The following is a 19,764-nucleotide window of genomic DNA, read 5'->3' on the forward strand; positions in this document are numbered from 1 at the left end:
CCAATATCTAAGTTACATTTAAACCAGTGTGGGTGGCACTGGGAGCACGTGGGTAAAGTGTCTTGCCCAAGGACACAACGGCAGTAACTAGGACGGCACAAGCGGGAATCGAACCTGCAACCCTCAAGTTGCTGAAACGGCCACTCTACCAACCGAGCTATGCCGCCCCAAGACTGTACGAAGCGCGTGTTTACCTCAGCGCTGCCACCGCGTGGCCCAGCTCGTGTATGACGCCGCTGAGTAGCAGGGCGAGGAAGAAGTAGCCTAGATGACCGACCGGTAGGTTGACGCCGGGCACCTGAGTGAAGAGAAGGATGACACAGCGTTTAGCGTGAGTGTGTATGTGTGTGTGTGTGTGTGTGTGTGTGTGTGTGTGTGTGTGTACGTACCACCACCTGCAGTGTCTGCTGAGCGCCAATGTGAGGGTTGCTGGTGGTCATCTGAGCGAGGGTCTGCTGCAACGTTTTCACCAGCAGCACCACCGACGCCAGCATGGCCACCAGGCCGAACACCAGACCACTGTTGAACCTGGAGAACATGAGGAGATATAAATGGCTTTAAAGCTTCTTTTTTATTTAACCACAGCGCCACCTGTTGTTGTTTTTTTATTACTGCATCGAAAGAGCCCATTTTTGAATCGCGTCAGACCAGCTCGCCAGTTTAGTTCAACACTAATAGCGGTTTTGCAGGAGATCTTTAAAAACGGCAGTCAACAAGTGGATTTGCAGCCGGTCCATAAAAACAGCAGAACACATCTTTGCCTATAGTAGGCTTTGACTTTTGTTTTTGTAATCAGTCCTTAAAAGCGTCATAGCGCTTGCATCCCACATAGAGGACTTTGACTAGCAATTTTGCAGTGCCATCCATCCATCCATTTTCTACCGCTTATTCCCTTTTGGGGTCGCGGGGGGCGCTGGCGCCTATCTCAGTGGATTGATAAAACAGCATAGCACTCCTGTCAAATAGAAGATCTTTGACTTTTAATTTATCAATAGGTCCCTAAAAATAGCAGAGCACTCCGGTCATATAGAAGAGCTTTTACTTCTGTTTTGTGTAGTAGGTCCTTAAAAACTGCAGCACACTACTTGTCACATTAATGATCTTTGTTTTTTGTACTTGGTCCTTAAAAATATTCTAGCGCGTGAGCCACACGTAGAGCATTTTTGACTAGCGATTTTGCAGAAGATTGATAAAACAGCGAGGCAGATCTTTGAGCATAGTTTTTGCAGAATATTTATTAAAGAAAACTCATTTCATATAGAAGATATATGACTTGAGGTTTTTTAGTAGATTCATAAAAAACACAAAGTTTTGCTGTCATTTAGAGCAGTGGTTCTCAGATGGGGGTACGCGTACTCCTGGGGGTACTTGAAGGTATGCCAAGGGGTACGTGAGATTTTAAAAAAATATTCTAAAAATAGCAACAGATCAAAAATTATAAATATATTTATTGAATAATATTTCAACAAAACATGAATGTAAGTTCATAAACTGTGGAAAGAAATGCAACAATGCAGTACGCAGTGTTGAGAGCTAGAATTTTTGTGGACATTTTCCATAAATATTGATGTTAATGATTTATTTTTTTGTGAAGAAATGTTTAGGATTAAATTCAGAAATCCAGATGGATCTCTATTACAATCCCCAAGGAGGGCACTTTAAGTTGATGATTACTTCTATGTGGAGAAATCTTTATTTATAATTGAATCACGTGTTTAAATTTCAACACGTTTTTAGTTATTTTTATATCTTTTTTTCCAAATTGTTTAAGAAAGACCACTACAAATGAGCAATATTTTGCACTGTTGTACAATTTAATAAATCAGAAATTGATGACATAGTGCTGTATTTTATTTCTTTATCTCTTTTTTTCAACAAAAAATACTTTGTTCTGATTAGGGGGTACTTGAATTTAAAAAATGTTCAAAGAGGGTACATCACTGAAAAAAGGTTGAGAACCACTGGTTTAGAGGACCTTTGACTGTCATTTTGTTGTAGGTCCAAAACAACAGCAAAGTACCCCTGTAGATCTTTATACCATTTTTACAATGAATTGATAAACGTGGACCCCGACTTAAACAAGTTGAAAAACTTATTCAGGTTTTATCATTTAGTGGTCAATTGTACGGAATATGTACTGTACTGTGCAATCTACTAATAAAAGTTTCAATCAATCAATCATATAACATTTTGTAAATAGCAGGGTACATGTACCGGTCATTTGGGGGATTTTTGACTAGTGTTTTTTTCAGCATTCTCTAAAAATAACACTAAAAAACACTACTGTTATATATAGGATCATTTACAGGCACTCTTTTTGCAATTGGTCCCTAAAAACAGTAAATCATCCATGTCATATAGAGGTTTGACTAGAGTCTTTGTCGTAGTTCCTTAAAAACAGTAGAAAAACTAGCATTTCCCTACAATAATAGCCGTACAAATACACTGTCCCTTAGAGGATATTGCTTGCATTGGCGTGTTTGCAGTAAGTTCTTAAAAACAGCAGATACTTCCCCACAGGGCAAAGATTTTAAACAAGCATTTTTGCAGCAGATTTTCAAAAACAACAGAGCGCTCTTGTCATATAAAGGTTGTTGCTCTCACCAGATGTAGAGGGCACGCGGCTGTATGCGGGCGCAGTACGCAAACAGCCAGTTGAACATGCTCGTCTGCCACCTCAAGTGGAAAGGAGACAGCATCAGACCTCGCCTGGCCAGCCAGGACTCATAGCTGATCCGATGTGTGGACGACGACTGCAAAAGAAAGTATATAGAATTAGTAATTTGGTTATTATTAAAACATTCGCCACACAAACAAGCGTCAGTCTGGGCCTGCTTCAGTGTTATCAAGACGTATTAAATTTCAAAAGCCATATTGAATATTAGATTAATAAATTATCTAAATATGTCAGTCTACTGTAAAAATTGAGGCACTTTCTACTTCTTAACGCCTCCTACCGGTTGGACGTGCCCTAAACACCTCCCTCGGGAGGCGTTCGGGTGGCAACCTGACCAGATGCCCGAACCACCTCATCTGGTTCTTCTCGATGTGAAGGAGCAGCGGCTTTACTTTGAGTTCCTCCCGGATGACAGAGCTTCTCACCCTATCTCTAAGGGAGAGCCCCGCCACCCGGCGGAGGAAACTCATTTCGGCCGCTTGTACCCGTGATCTTGTCCTTTCGGTCATGACCCAAAGCTCATGACCATAGGTGAGGATGGGAACGTAGATCGACCGGTAAATTGAGAGCTTTGCCTTTCGGCTCAGCTCCTTCTTCACCACAACGGATCAATACAACGTCCGCATTACTGAAGACGCCGCACCGATCCGCCTGTCGATCTCACAATCCACTCTTCCCTCACTCGTGAACAAGACTCCTAGGTACTTGAACTCCTCCACATGCATGCATATTCATTAAAACACCTTTAACATGTCAACAAAAACGACAAAATAAATAAATATAAATTATATACTGTATATATAAATGTATATATGTATATATATACACACACATACATATATATATATATATATATATGTGTGTATATATATATGATATGTGTGTGTATAAGTGATATGTGTGTGTATATATATATATATATATATATATATGATATGTGTGTGTATAAGTGATATGTGTGTGTGTATATATATATATATATATATATATATATATATATATATATATATATATATATATATGAGGTAGATCACCTCGACTTGGTCATTTATTAAGTAATTGATAAACGTTGAAAAACTTATTGGGGTGTTACCATTTAGTGGTCAATTGTACGGAATTTGTACTGAACTGTACAATCTACTAATACAAGTTTCAATCAATCAATCAAATCAAAGAATGCCTACTGAGCCTACAGTGCTGTTAAGTTATTGTGGCTCAATGTGCCATTTTTAATTTTTATTTCAATGTATTATTATTTAATATATATTATTGTTTTAGTTGCTTAACAGATATTCCTGGCTCTGAATTTGCTCATTGCTATTTTTATGTTTTTGTGCATTATTTGTTGCCGTAATCAGGTTACTCATCAGTTACTCAGTAGTTGAGTAGTTTTTTCACAACATACTTTTACTCAAGTAAATATTTGGGTGACTACTCCTTACTTTTACTTGAGTAATAAATCTCTAAAGTAACAGTACTCTTACTTGAGTACAATTTCTGGCTACTCTATCCACCTCTGTTTAGAGCTATATAAATAAACGGTTGATTGATTGAAGCATTTAAGTCTCACCTTAAAACTCATCTGTATACTCTAGCCTTTAAATAGACCTCCTTTTTAGACCAGTTGATTTGCCGCTTCTTTTCTTTTTCTCGTATGTCCCCCCCTCTCTTGTGGAGGGGGTCCGGTCCAATGACCATGGATGAAGTACTGGCTGTCCAGAGTCGAGACCCAGGATGGACCGCTCGCCTGTGTATCGGTTGGGGACATCTCTTAGCTGCTGATCCGCCTCCGCTTGGGATGGGTTGCTGTGGACGGGACTCTCGCTGTTTTCTTGGATTCGCTTTGAACTGAACTCTCGCGGCTGTGTTGGAGCCACTATGGATTGAACTTTCACAGTATCATGTTAGACCCGCTCGACATCCATTGCTTTCGGTCCCCTAGAGGGGGGGGGGTTGCCCACATTTGAGGTCCTCTCCAAGGTTTCTCATAGTCAGCATTGTCACTGGCGTCCCACTGGGTGTGAATTCTCCCTGCCCACTGGGTGTGAGTTTTCCTTGCCCTTATGTGGGTTCTTCCAAGGATGTCGTAGTCGTAATGGTTTGTACAGTCCTTTGAAACATTTGTGATTTAGGGCTATATAGATAAACATTGATTGATTGATTGATGTGTTGCACAGGTGGCATCCTATGACAGTTCCACGCTGGAAATCAAATGTTTGTAGAAACAGTCTCTATGCCTAAGTGCTTGATTGTATACACCTGTGGCCGGGCCAAGTGATTAGGACACCTGATTCTCATCATTTGGACGGATGGCCAAATACTTTTAGCAATATAGTGTATTTTGACCCTCACTGAATTGTACCACTACTACACCGAATTGGATTGTTTTATATATTAATAAATATATTATTGTGGCAGTCCGCTCCCTGTATGATCAGTGCCAGAGCTTGGTCCGCATTGCTGACAGTAAGTCGGACACGTTTCCAGTGAGGGTTGGACTCCGCCAAGGCTGTCCTTTGTCACCGATTCTGTTCATAACTTTTATGGACAGAATTTCTAGGCACAGCCAAGGCGTTGAGGGGTTCCGGTGTGGTGGCCACGGGATTAGGTCTCTGCTTTTTGCAGATGATGTGGTCCTGATGGCTTCATCTGGCCGGGATCTTCAGCTCTCACTGGATCGGTTCGCAGCCGAGTGTGAAGCGACCGGAATGAGAATCAGCACCTCCAAGTCCGAGTCCATGGTTCTCGCCCGGAAAAGGGTGGAATGCCATCTCCGGGTTGGGGAGGAGACCCTTCCCCAAGTGGAGGAGTTCAAGTACCTAGGAGTCTTGTTCACGAGTGAGGGAAGAGTGGATCGTGAGATCGACAGGCGGATCGGTGCGGCGTCTTCAGTAATGCGGACGTTGTACCGATCCGTTGTGGTGAAGAAGGAGCTGAGCCGGAAGGCAAAGCTCTCAATTCACCAGTCGATCTACGTTCCCATCCTCACCTATGGTCATGAGCTTTGGGTCATGACCGAAAGGATACGATCACGGGTACAAGCGGCCGAAATGAGTTTCCTCCGCCGGGTGGCGGGGCTCTCCCTTAGAGATAGGGTGAGAAGCTCTGCCATCCGGGAAGAGCTCAAAGTAAAGCCACTGCTCCTCCACATCGAGAGGAGCCAGATGAGGTGGTTCGGGCATCTGGTCAGGATGCCACCCGAACGCCTCCCTAGGGAGGTGTTTAGGGCACGTCCAACCGGGAGGAGGCCACGGGGAAGACCCAGGACACGTTGGGAAGACTATGTCTCCAGGCTGGCCTGGGAACGCCTCGGGATACCCCGGGAAGAGCTAGACGAAGTGGCTGGAAATAGGGAAGTCTGGGCTTCCCTGCTTAGGCTGTTGCCCCCGCGACCCGACCTCGGATAAGCGGAAGATGATGGATGGATGGATGGATATATATTAATAACCAAACAATAATTCAATGCAAATATTATTTATATTTCTGTGGTCTCAAGAAGACAAAGTGAACAGCATACCCTGCTTGCTAGCAGCCCGTTAGTAGGTCTACTATAGGTGCAAAAGACGGTTTATGTAGCAATTGAAGGCTTTTAAACAACCAAAGTTAACTCATAAATGAAATAAAGAAGCAGTATGTTACCATAAGTAGTGTGTCTGCGAGGTAGACAGCACACCAGGCAGCCAGCACACACACCAGCAGAGGCACGGGGATCATGGTGCATCAAGTCCGGGGACAGCGTCAACCACACTGGGATACCTCCATCGCTCCGGACACCCACTAACCGCCACACGCAGCGTTAGTAAACACCTCCGTTAGTCTCAAACATCATCCTTCATGAAACACAAACTTAAAAAAAAAAAGGGTTTTGTCAGGTGTGATATAAATGAAAAGGGAAATCAATACGGTTAGAATAGACTTCCGGGTAGCGTCGCTGGTTTTCTTCTTTGTTTATTATTATGGTTATCTGCAGTTGAACAGCTCGCTGCTGCATCCAAGTGTCTAGCTGAAGAAGTGCAGTTACACCATGTGTTGATAGATAGTTAGTACTTTATTGACTCCTTCAGGAGAGTTCCTTCAGGAATAATTAAAATTCCAGCAGCAGTGTACAGAGTTGACATCAATTTAAAAAATAAAAAGTAAATAATGGGGGTTCAAATGGAAACAAAATAGAGAATTATTACAATAAGAATAAAAAATAAAAAGCAACAATGGGAATAAAAATATAACAGTAAAATAAGAATATAACAAGAGAAAGTAGACAGTAGTGAGCATGTTATGAAAACGTATTGCACTGTTATAGAGATAGAGATGTAAAAAAAAACAACCTATTACAGCTACCATCTCCATCTATCCATCCATTTTCAATCAATCAATCAATGTTTATTTATATAGCCCTAGATCACAAGTGTCTCAAAGGTTTTGCACAAGCCACAACGACAAGGGCAAGGAAATTGTGATATTGTGAAAGTCCAGTCCATAGTGGATCCAACATAACAGTGTGCGTCCGGTCCATAGTGGATCCAAAATACAAACCCCGAGTTGAGTATATACCAAAATGGATACATGGATGATACAGCAGAGGATTGGGAGAATGTCATGTGGTCAGATGAAAGCAAAATGGAAATTTTTTGGTATAAACTCAACTCGTCATGTTTGGAGGAAGAAGAATACTGAGTTGCATCCCAAGAACACCATACCTACTGTGAAGCATGGGGGTGGAAACATCATGCTTTGGGGCTGTTTTTCTGCTAAGGGGACAGGACGATTGATCCGTGTTAAGGAAAGATTAAATGGGCCCATGTATCGTGAGATTTTGAGCCAAAACCTCAGTGAGAGTTTTGAATGGTTGACTAAATAATTATTTTCCACCATAATTTACAAATAAATTACTTAAAATTCTTACAATGTGAATTTCTGGATTTTTATTTCACATTCTGTCTCTTACAGTTGAAGTGTACCTATGATGAAAATTACAGACCAGTGTCATCATTTTAAGTGGGAGAACTTGCACAATCGGTGGCCGACTAAATACTTTTTTGCCCCACTGCATAGAAAGAAACATGCTTAAAAGGCATTATTCTCTTCTTGGAGGAGGAGTTTTACATTCTTCTGAGCCAATCAGGACAGGCGGAAACAGGTCAGGTAGGTGAAGAGAACCTCATAGAGCGTGCAGGCACTGCACAGAAGCCAGGAGGTAAGAGGGCAGCCACGCCATTGACACATTTACCTGCACGATTGATGCATTTACCAGGACTATGCATGTGTGTGTGTGAGTTTGTGTGTGTGTGCACGCGTACAAGTTTGAGTGTGTATCAGTGCAGAAATAGGGCAATGCCATTTTTGTCACCAAGCTCAAGAGCATTTAAGGTTGTATTACTTAAAGTCATCACTTTTTTTCAATGAAGTCTGGTATTATACACCGAGTTGTTCATCCATCAGAACATTTTCCACTCTTCGGGCCTCATCGACATTTAAAAATACACGCAAATGAGGGAGAGTCAGGTGCGGTGACACTATTTGACTATGTCGTGGTCCATCTACGAGAGCGTCCATGTGTGTGTGTGTGAGGATGGAAAGCAGGTCCCCTCTGTGCGTATCACTCGTCTATTTATAGTGAGAACAAATCCCAGATATGAGAGGAATCCTGCCACCACTTAGAGGCAGGAGAGAAGGGAGAGGAGGCGGGGAGAGAGAGAAGTGAGGAGATGGGGAGTTGAGAGGAGTAGGGGACTCATAGGAGGAGGCGTGTGTAAAGTCAAAGGAGTTTTGTGTCATCCGCAGGTAAGTTGCATGTAGTTTAGTCAGGAAGGTTCTCCGTGTGTATTCAGATCTAAATAGGCGCTCTGTCGCAGTATTGAAGTCGTTCAGGTGCTTGACTGAGTGGAAAAGTGAAAGGGATAGTGTGGTTTTGCAGCTTTGCAGGGCCGGGAGGTCAGCTGTCGCCCTTGTCTTCAATGCTTGAGCCTGCACCTGTGTGTGTGTGTGTGTGTGTGTGTGTGTGTGTGTGTGTGTGTGTGTGTGTGTGTGTGTGTGTGTGTGTGTGTGTGTGTGTGTGAGAGAGCGTTGTGTCACGCCAAGGGTCGTGTGTGTTATTGTTGTGGCACAACAGCACCCTGGAAACGGACCGAGCGAGGGAGCAAGAGCCCCCCCATGCACAGACTGCCCGTAGATAAGCTTAAATAGGCCACGGAAAGTTCTACGGTTACACGCCACTTCATTTGGGCTGATAGGAAACAGGCGCTCGCTTTAGCCACTTCATTAGGCACACCTGGATGATTTCATGAAAACAAACCCTGCCTTTCGAAGAGTAATACTGCAGTGTGCAACTGTAACGCCTCCTACTAGGGCAGGGGTCGGCAGCCCAAAACGTTGAAAAAGTCATATTGGACCGAAAATACAAAAAACAAATCCGTATATAAAGCCGTATATAATTCTTATAATGAAGGCAACACATGACTTAAAGGCCTACTGAAATGAGATTTTCTTATTTAAAAGGGGATAGCAGGTCCATTCTATGTGTCATACTTGATCATTTCGCGATATTGCCATATTTTTGCTGAAAGGATTTAGTAGAGAACATCCACGATAAAGTTCGCAACTTTTGGTCGCTAATAAAAAACCCTTGCCTTTACCGGAAGTAGTAGACAATGTGCGCGTGACGTCACGGGTTGTAGGGCTCCTCACATCCTCACATTGTTTACAATCATAGCCTCCAGCAGCAAGAGCTATTCGGACCGAGAAAGCGACAATTTCCCTCATTAATTTGAGCGAGAATGAAAGATTTGTGGATGAGGAAAGTTAGAGTGAATCACAAAAAAACAAACAAGAAAAGGCGACGGCTCCTTGTGGCAGCAGTGGGAGCGTTTCAGATGGGATTAGACACATTTACTAGGAAAATTCTGGAAGATTTCTTGTCTGCTTATTGTGTTAATAGTATTTTAGTGAGATTATAAAGTCATACCTGAAAGTCGGATGGCTGCGGTGAACGCCCATGTCTCTGAGAGAAGCCGAGGAGCCAAGATCACAGCTGCCTTTTTGAGCTGCAGGAGGAGGTCGCATAATCCACTCAAGTCTCCGGTAAGAGCCGACTTAATATCACAATTTTCCCATCCAAAAACTTGCTGGTCGACGTAGAGAAACATGTTCGCTTGACCGCTCTGTGTTAAAGCTTCACAACAAACAAAAAAACACAGTGTTTCGATGCTAAAGGCAGCTGCAATCCACCGCTTTCAACCAACAGCATTCTTATTTGACGTCTCCATTATTAATTGGAACAAATTGCATATAAAGAAATCCGGAGGCACAACACCAGCATAAAACGTTAAAAAATGAAACTCCACCGGGCCATTGTGCCTTATTTTGAGTTTGTTGGTGTTTTCCTGTTTGTAGTGCTTAAGTTTTTGTCTTGCGCTGTTATTTTGGAGGCCCTTCCTGTTTAGTTGGTGTTTTCCTGAGGCAGTTTCATGTCTTCCTTTGAGCGCTTTGTGTTAGCAAGCAAGTCTATTTTACCTTGTTGCTATCCTTTTTGTGTGGACATTGTTGATTGTCATGTCATGTACGGATGCACTTTGTGGACACCGTAAGTTTTTGCTGCCGTCCAGCATTCTGTTTCGTTTTAGAACTGCCAGTTTAGTTTTACTTTCATCTTGCATAGCCATTGCCTTTTCCTTTCCCTAATGTTCATTTTTGGTTTAAGCATTACATACCTGCTCTGCGATGAGGTGGCGACTTGTCCAGGGTGTACCTTGCCCTCCGCCCGAATGCAGCTGAGATAGGCTCCAGCGACCCCAAAAGGGACAAGCGGTAGAAAAGGATGGATGGATGAAACCAGCGTCCTCTGCAAAAGACATTTGATCCGGGGTCAATTAATTTTGTCAGTTACAGGAGCGCTGTGCTCTTTTTAAACACCTTCTGCAAAAATGTGAATTTCTTACTAGTATTTTTTTAAACTGAAGTCACGGGCCACAAGTTGAATAGCCCAAATGAGGACAAACAGAGGACCTGAACTAGAACCTTGAGCAACACCAACTGGAATTTGAACAAATGACTACTGACTGTATCTGAAGTAAACAAGATACAGCAACAACTTACTTAGAAAATGACCCTGATCATCTGGCCAAGATCTTCAGGTCTCACTGGATCGGTTCGCAGCCGAGTGTGAAGCGACTGGGATGAGAATCAACACCTCCAAATCCGAGTCCTTGGTTCTCGCCCGCAAAAGGACAGAGTGCCATCTCCGGGTTGGGGTGGAGACCCTGCCCCAAGTGGAGGAGTTCAAGTACCTCGGAGTCTTGTTCACGAGAGAGGGACGAGTTGATCATGAGATTGACAGGTGGATCGGTGCGACGTCTTCAGTAATGCGGACGCTGTATCGATCCGTTGTGGTGAAGAAGGAGCTGAGCCGGAAGGCTAAGCTCTCAATTTACCGGTCGATCTACGTTCCCATCCTTACCTATGGTCATGAGCTTTGGGTTATGACCGAAAGGACAAGATCACGGGTACAAGCGGCCGAAATGAGTTTCCTACGCCGGGTGGCGGGGCTCTTCCTTAGAGATAGGGTGAGAAGCTCTGTCATCCGGGAGGAGCTCAAAGAAAAGCCGCTGCTCCTCCACATTGAGAGGAGCCAGATGAGGTGGTTCGGGCATCTGCTCAGGATGCCACCCGAACTCCTCCTTAGGGAGGTGTTTAGGGCATGTCCGACTGGTATGTCTACCGGCTGGCCTTGGAACGCCTCGGGATCCCCTGGAAGGAGCTGGACGAAGTGGCTGGGGAGAGGGAACTCTGGGCTTCCCTGCTTAGGCTGCTGCCCCCATGACCTGACCTCAGATAAGCGGAAGAAGATGAATGGATGGATGGATGGATGGAAAATTACCTGTTTTGTACCGTATTGATGTGCTTCAATCCCCAGAAGGGTGTAAATGTGTTTTTGTATAGTATTTTTCCAGCAGCAATGGTCATGTGCTGACATAAATGATGGTATTTTGAGAGGTAATTACTGAAGTCAAACATCACTGAAGGCGTAGGTGTGAAACACACGTGCTTTTAGGAATTTGCTGCAAAACTGTTTGTGCACTAAGTTTGGAACTGAACTTGGGGTTCAGTACGGTGTCACTTTTGGTCAAAATTTGGTCCCTTTGCCGACTGAATAGCTGCTCTAGTCCAGGGGTCGGCAACCTAAAATGTTGAAAGAGCCGTATTGGACCAAAAATACAAAAACAAATATGTCTGATAGTGTCATGAGATATAAATTGAATTAAGAAGACTTAAAGGAAACCAAGTAAGTACAAATATAATTAAAGCTGCAAGCAGCGTTGGTCGGGTCCGCCGTTGGCCGCCGCCGCCGTGTCCCGGGTCCCGATCTTAGTCAAACCAACATAGAGGTTTTTATTTCATGTCTCTACGACATTTCTAACAGAAGTTACATGCAGTTTTGTCTGGGTTTTTTCCTAGGGGGCGCTAAGCGCAATTTAGATTTTTGGGGTTTGGTTTTTTATTAGATGGCAGTTTTTGCCAGTCCTGATATGTGTGTAAAATTTGGTGAGTTTTGAAGCATGATAAGGGGGTGAAATTACAGATCGGCGATTCTGGATGTTGTTGATAAATGGCTTTCGGTCTGCATAACAGAGCTTTAACTAGCACTTTGAAGCATTTTAAGTGGGTCAAATTACAGCTCAAAGAGGCAAAAACGTCATTTTTTAGGAAAAGTTGCGCAGGGGTTTTTTGAAGGCGCGTAAAATCAAAACCTTAAAACTTATGAAAACTTTGATCTATACTTTTAATCAGAAGGGTTCAAAGTCTCCCCTGTGCGAGTTTGAAGCCGAAACGACAAACGGGCTCAGAGGAGATAACTTTTGAAGAAAGGTGATGGGTTTTCACAAAACTTTTATTTTGAAGGGGCAATTTTTAACTTCCTGTTGATTTTTGCCGAAGGATGTCAATTATCGAAATGTAGGTCTAAGTCAGACCTACCTAGAAGTTTTTGTTTCATGTCTTTCCGGCATTCCTACCGGAAGTTACAAGGAGTTTTGTCTGTGTTTTCTTCTTGGAAGCAGTTTTTTCTGTGTTTTATTGAAAAATTGCGCTAGAGCGCAATTTTTAGTTTTATTATTATTTTTTTTCATTAGATTGCAATTTCTGCCAGTCCTGATGTGTGTGCCAAGTTTGGTGAGTTTTGAAGCATTTTAAGGGGGTCAAATTACAGCTCAAAGGGGCAAAAATAGCATTTTTTAGCGAAAATTTTGCTTTAAATGGGTTTTTGCAAAATTTCTGTTGATTTTAGGTATAGGCATTTCTAATGGGGAATCTAGGTCTAAGTCAGACCTACATAGAGGTTTTTGTTCCATGTCTTTACGACATTCCTAACGGAAGTTACAAGCAGTCTGTTTTTTTTTTTTCGTAGGGGGCGCTAGCGCGCATTTTTAATTTTTGGGGTTTGGTTGCTTAATATGTGTTTTTGCCAAGCCTTACCGATGTGTGTTTAAAATTTGGTGAGTTTTGGAGCATGGTCAGTGGGTCAAATTAGGGTTCGAAGCTGCGGAAGAATAATAATAATAATAATAATAATAATAATAATAATAATAAGAAACCTTACAGATTCAATAGGGTCCTTGCCATGGCAAAGGACATGGATGTCCTTTGCTGGCAGGGCGGACCCTAACAAATGAGGCATAATGATGCAATATGTACATATAGCTAGCCTAAATAGCATGTTAGCATCGATTAGCTTGCAGTCATGCAGTGACCAAATATGTCTGATTAGCACTCCACACAAGTCAATAACGTCAACAAAACTCACCTTTGTGCATTCATGCGCAACGTTAAAAGTTTGGTGGACAAAATGAGACGGAAAAAGAAGTGGCATAAAACCTAGAAAGTCGGAGAAAGTTATACATGTAAACAAACTGCGGTGAGTTCAAGGACCCCCAAAATTAGTAGGACAAAGGGGCGCTCGCCAAATACTCGAATCAGTGAAGCATGTTTAATGTAAACAGTGTGCTTTATAGCAATTAGGGAGGTTTGTGTCATGTTTCTCCTCCGACAGAAACTATATTAAAACAAAAAATATATATTTTATATCTTTTTCCATTTTTCATACATTTTTGAAACAGCTCCAGAGAGCCACTAGGGTGGCGCTAAAGAGCCGCATGCGGCTCTAGAGCCGCGGGTTGCCGACCCCCACACTAGTCCAACCCCTGATTGGGGGTGGTATAGCACGGTTGGTAGAGTGGCCGTGCCAGCAACTTGAGGGTTCCAGATTTGATCCCCGCTTCTCCCATCCTAGTCACTGCCGTTGTGTTCCTTGGGCAAGGCACTTTACCCACCTGCTCCCAGTGCCACCCACACTGGTTCAAAAAAAAAAAATACGTAACTTAGATATTGGGTTTCACAATGTAAAGCGCTTTGAGTCACTAGAGAAAAGTGCTATATAAATGTAATTCACTTCACTACATTGGTTGCAGAATTGACTAACTGCATCCTAATACTTTTGTCTGTTTGTGGCATCCATGCAAGTTAAAAATGCATAAATGATTGTTACTAAACCAGTTTTTTGTCTTATGTAAAGGAATCCCACTTTTAAATCAGCCCATAATGCGGTATTGGATGCTGAAATCGATCTCTTTTATTGTGGCCCCCTCCCCACCCACCACCCCGCCTCATCAATGATGCACACGGCAGTCCCTATCTACCCGCCATTCTATGGCCCGGTCGCTAGGCAACGGAAACGCTAGCCAGCAGGCCGCACACGTCGTCACATGACCTGCGAACATAACGCACATAGATGCTGAACGTCTGTGTTCTCTGCAGGTCAAGTGGCGATTATGTCCAAGCGTCCGTCCAACGTCAAGGCCCTGCAGGTAAAAAAAAAAAAAAATGTGGTGCTTGGTGTGCGTAGGAGTGTGTCTGTGGCCACGAAACGGCCAAAATATTGTAATAAGACGTTTTTATATGTCAGTACATGCAGACTATAGACCTCACTTCAAGCTTTCCGCTTGTTGCTAGGCAGATTTCATAGAATATTACCATTGGCACTCTTCTATTCCTAAACTGAAAAGAGCGGTACTTTGTCAAAACTTGAGACCCTGCTGTGCTTGTCAGGCTTGCCACTGACAGTTTGTTTGTGTTTTAGTTTTCCTCTGTGTCTTTAGTATGTCCTGTCCTTAGCACTCTTATTTTGGTTCAGCTTCCTGTTTGTCTCCCTGAGTACTTTGTTTCCCCTCAGCTGTGGCTGATTGGCACCTGGCCACACCTGGTGTCAATCAGCCCACTCCTATTTTACCTGCTTTGTTCCTCCAGTCAGTGCTGGATTATTGTCTTGTCGATGACTTCCGTATTGTCGCTCCTGTCGTGTCATTGCAACGTAGCGGTAAGCTGTCTTTCGGTATCTGTTTGTAACTTGTTTTTTTTTTGTTCCCTGCTTCCGTTTTTTTTTCACCCTACAAGTAACGACTTCAGTTTTCCTGTTTGCTACCCCTTAGCTTCCACGCTAGGCCCCTTTTTGTTTCTTGCTAGCTTCCATGCTAAAGACCCTTTTGTTTGTTATCCGCCCATGTGCGCGCTTTGTGTTTGTGCCCTTTGTTTGGTTTTGTTGTAGTATTTTATATTAAAACCATGTTTCCTTATTCAAAGCCTGCCTTCGTCTCAGCATCTTGGGATCCGTCAACAACAAAGTTTGACAGTGCTGTTACTTTTCTGACAAGGTGGCACTGTTATTAAACCCGAGGACTTGAATTTTCTCACACAAACAGTGCAGTGCTTCTCAATTATTTTCTGTCAGTTAAAGTTAAAGTACCAATGATTGTCACACACACACACACTTGGTGTGGTGAAATTTGTCCTCTGCATTTGACCCATCCCCTTGTTCACCCCCTCGGAGGTGAGGGGAGCAGTGAGCAGCAGCGGTGGCCGCGCCCGGGAATCATTTTTTGTGATTTAACCTCCAATTCCAACCATTGATGCTTGGTGCCAAGCAGGGAGGTAATGGGTCCCATTTTTATAGTCTTGACTTGGCCGGAGTTTGAACTCACAACCTACCGATCTCAGGGCGGACACTCTGACCACTAGGCCACTGAGTAGGTTAGGGGGAGGATTGTTTTATTTTTAAAATGTCAATGTCCAATTCCTTCACAGGTTTATGATGCACTGGTAGTTATCAGATATTATCCAAAAACCAAGCAAACAGGACATGAAAGTCCTTTATCTTAAAAAAGGCATAAAAATATTTTGGATTTTTATTAGACTTTTTTGGTTCAAAACTCTTAATCAACCTCAGTCCTATATCAAAAACACCAACAATGATATGTCGTTGTTGTTTTTTTTAACCCTTTGAAGGTCTTTTTGATCAAATGATGTCACCGTTTTTAGTTAGTATGAATTAGCACAGGACAAGCGGTAAAAAATCTGCGATGAGGTGGCGATTGTCCAGGGTGTAGTCCGCCTTCCGCCCGAATGCAGCTGAGATAGGCTCCAACCCCACCCCCCGCAAACCCAAAAGGTACAAGCGGTAGGAAATGGATGGATGGATGGACAGCATAATAATAATATTAATAATGGATTAGATTTTATATCGCGCTTTTCTATTATTAGATACTCAAAGTGCTCACAGGGAAGTGGGAACCCATCATTCTGTCAGGGCTATAAACAATGAGGTTTGTTTTCCCAGAGAGCAACAGAATGTTGGCACGGGCAAGAAGTGAATGTAAGTACATATTTTTATTAACACTATAACTAAAAACAGGAACAAACAAAAGGCGCGCAGAATGGCGGTACAAAAACTTGGCAATGAAACAAAACTATGAACATAAAACAAAACACTTGCACAATGGCACGAATAACAAAAAAATACTTGGAAAAAGACAAGATGCATGGATCATTGGCATGGAAGGCATAGAAGGTGGTAGACGGTGAGAAGGAGGTGATGTGCCAGAATGAACAACAGAAGCAGACAGGCTTAAATAATACCGTGGTGATTAGTGAAAACAGGTGTGAGACATGAGGACAGGTGAAAACTAATGGGTAGTCATGGTGACAAAACAAACCAGGAAGTGCAAAAACAGGAACTGAGTGGCCAAAAGACAAACAGAACATGACTAAAACAAAACATGATCACATAGGCATGACACATTCATTCACACCTGGTGGTGGTAAGCTATATTTTGTAGCCACAACTGCCCTAGAGTAGACTGACATAACATAACAAATGACCAATCTAGACCTGTAATATTATCTAATCTAAATACCTTTAATGATTGATATCTTTGTTTAGGACTGATGCACATAAATCAAAACTAAATGAATAATGTTTTATTTCTTTCATGTCCTACATGTCCTTGAAGGTAAATAAAATGTAATGTCCCACAGATGGTTAAAAATGATTGCTCAGTCTGTGTGATCCACCATTCACAGGAAAATGTGCAAATGATTCACTTGGTAGTGCAGTTTTACACGGCATTAAGTGTAAACATTGGTCGGCTTTATCAACTTACTCCTTTTCAAAGAGATGTTTTGAGTTTGTTTTGTGCAAAATGTGCAGCGTTATTGTAGCTTTTCAGAAGGGAAGAACAGAGCATATTTGTATTTACTGCACAGTGCATCAGTGTGGGTGTTTTCTTTATTCTTAATTCTTTCAAACCTACTACACAAGCTTTGTCTGGTTTATATAAACATGTTTAAACTTCAGTGCAATTCGCACAGAAAATCTAGAACAACGGAAGGAGATGATTTTACTCATATTTAGTGGCTGCAGTGAGCCCTATTTTGCGGTACATATCTTTTTAAATCTGGGTTTCGAACTGAATAGTGCTCCTTTTAACTCTAGTTCAATGTTGAACAGTGACGTGCGCGGAACTAAATACCAGGTGTGACATACATACATTTTTATTTATTTATTTATTCTTTACTTAAATTCATATGTGCAGCTCTAGTCATTGTTGATTTAGGTTGCACATTAGAGTTACAGGGGAAAAAAAGGGAGTTATTCGCTTTCATATACACAATATCATAATGACATTATGATATGATAAATGGGTCCAAAAAGTATTTGATAAAGTTTTTATTAAATACCTTTTGGTCCCATTTGCTTTTAACAAAATAAATCAAGTATTGTGAGTGTATATTACCTTTCTGTATTTGTATCTGAGGCAGCAATAGCTATCCTCCATGAAAACATTCTTTGTATGATCGCATTAATTTTGTCTTATAAGTCCAGTTTAGAGAAGTATTTAATCTTGGATATAGTATATAATCCTCCATGTTGGCTGAAACATGTATCTAATTCAATTTCATTCCAAGAAATTAAACAATATTTTTTGCATCTGACAAAAAACGCCCACAAACGCTGGCTTACTCTAATAAAAATGCCATGTTTGTAATAAATAGTTAAAAAAATAAATAAATAAATAAAATAATGGTTTCCGCTGGAGAGACATGTGTCTGGTAGCTTGAGTGCCCCCACTTCTCTCGGTGTGGCGAGTTAGAATACTGCTGAGGCATTGAACTGCAAGTTGACAATATATCGCCCCCTAGCTTGAGGCAGAGGTCCTTGCTGCCTCAAAACCTGCCTTTTCCACGTGGCAACAAGCATGAGCCCCCTCGCACGCCCGCCCAATACACACTGTGTGTAGCCGTGGAGGCACCGCCTGTGTCTGCCTCACTTCTCATCTGCTGTATTGTTTTGATCAGGAAACATGGAATTTCCGCGATTTTGACCTTGAAAATTATCAAAATATACAGGAACCACACCAAAATCACATAGAAAGCATAAACCAAAAGAGAAATATTAAAACTTATTTTATTTTATTACTTCGTTTTGGAACATCTTATGGTTAAGCCACCTGGTGACAGGTGAGGCACTGCCTCACTTGCCTCCCCTGACAGCACGTCACTGATGTTGAACAAGGATCTGTACTTTTGTTTGCATTTCCAGCAACAGTAGAAAAAAAGGGGTAGTAGAATGTGCATAAAACACACAGCAGCCCTTCCTCATTTTCTACCGAAGTTACAGTGAATCCAAATATCATGTGTGATCATACTTCAGGGACTTTTTATTCTGGTTATTGTTACTTGTTTTCATTGCCACTGACGACTTTCCTAAAATAATACAATTCTTAGCCCATAACTACCATGAATTGATTAACGTAGACCCCGAATTTGTCAGAGTGAGTTTGTGACGAACCCCAAGATGCAGAGATGTATTTTGCAGGAAAACATGATTTAATTACAATATCAGAACAAGAACAAACCAAAGGGGTACAACCAAAACTGCGCACGAGGCGGATAACAAACTAAGGGAGCTAGCATGGGAGTTAGAAAATAAAAGGAGCTTAACATGGAAGCTAGCAAAAACAAAAAGGGTCTAGCGTGGAAGCTAGCGGGTAGCGAGCAGGAAAACAGAAGTCCTAACGTGTAGTACAAAACAAACTGGAAGCAGGGAGCAAAAAACAGTAAGCTACAAACATCTATTGGATGTAGCTTGCCGCTACGCTGCAAATACAAGACACGGCACGACACGACAGGAGCGACAAGAGCAACATCGACAAGAAAATAATCCAGCACTGACTGGAAGACAAAGCAGGTACAAATAGGAGCGGGCTGATTGACACCAGGTGTGGCCAGGTGCTATTCAGCCGCAGCTGAGGGGAAACAGCGCACAGGGGAAAAAAACAGGAAACAGACAAAAAAAGAGCGCTGACAGGAACTAAAAACCGGAAATACTAAACACACACAGAGGAAAAACTAAAACACAAACAAGCAAGCCTGACAGAATTAAACGTATTCAGGTGTTACCATTTAGTGGTCAATTGTACAGAATTTGTACTGTACTGTGCAACCTACTAATAAAAGTCTCAATCAATCAGTCCTTGGCTCCTTATGCAATGGTTTATATACAACATTGAGGATGTCTGCATTATATGTATGCTAACATTTTTGAGCCCAATCCATAGGGGGCGCCACACATTTCTCGTTTACAGTCATAATAAACGCACTGCTGGAAAACAAAGAAAAGACAGGAAGAGTCGGCAGGAAAATGACAAATATGAGTTTATTCATACACAATAAGAGAAATATAACCTTAGAGGAAAATTTAAATT

General features: G+C 42.1%; 2 protein-coding genes across 4 annotated transcripts in view; one reads left to right on the forward strand and one right to left on the reverse strand.

The window, feature by feature from the left end:
- The window catches only part of mbtps2 (membrane-bound transcription factor peptidase, site 2), a 46,055-nt gene extending 32,447 nt beyond the window's left edge, over nucleotides 1-13,608 (reverse strand). For 2 of the 3 annotated variants that reach the window (XM_061921545.1, XM_061921544.1), the window contains exons 1-5: nucleotides 13,473-13,608; nucleotides 10,384-10,514; nucleotides 2,605-2,753; nucleotides 390-528; nucleotides 195-298 (exon numbers count right to left, since the gene is read on the reverse strand). In XM_061921545.1, coding sequence (XP_061777529.1) covers nucleotides 195-298; nucleotides 390-528; nucleotides 2,605-2,753; nucleotides 10,384-10,514; nucleotides 13,473-13,482 — 533 coding nt within the window. In that variant the 5' untranslated portion in view covers nucleotides 13,483-13,608. Of the gene's footprint in view, nucleotides 1-194; nucleotides 299-389; nucleotides 529-2,604; nucleotides 2,754-6,316; nucleotides 6,646-10,383; nucleotides 10,515-13,472 lie in introns of those variants that run through there. The other variant, XM_061921546.1, reaches the window with a different exon arrangement.
- The window catches only part of smpx (small muscle protein X-linked), a 38,229-nt gene that overhangs the window by 275 nt on the left and 18,190 nt on the right, over nucleotides 1-19,764 (forward strand). Inside the window, exons 2-3 of the mRNA XM_061922497.1 lie at nucleotides 7,730-7,871; nucleotides 14,483-14,532. Of these exons, the coding sequence (XP_061778481.1) occupies nucleotides 7,730-7,871; nucleotides 14,483-14,532 (192 nt within the window). The remainder of the gene's footprint in view (nucleotides 1-7,729; nucleotides 7,872-14,482; nucleotides 14,533-19,764) is intronic.

The sequence above is a fragment of the Nerophis ophidion genome, linkage group LG15, assembly GCF_033978795.1.
Source record: "Nerophis ophidion isolate RoL-2023_Sa linkage group LG15, RoL_Noph_v1.0, whole genome shotgun sequence".
NCBI classification, from domain to species: Eukaryota; Metazoa; Chordata; class Actinopteri; order Syngnathiformes; family Syngnathidae; genus Nerophis; species Nerophis ophidion.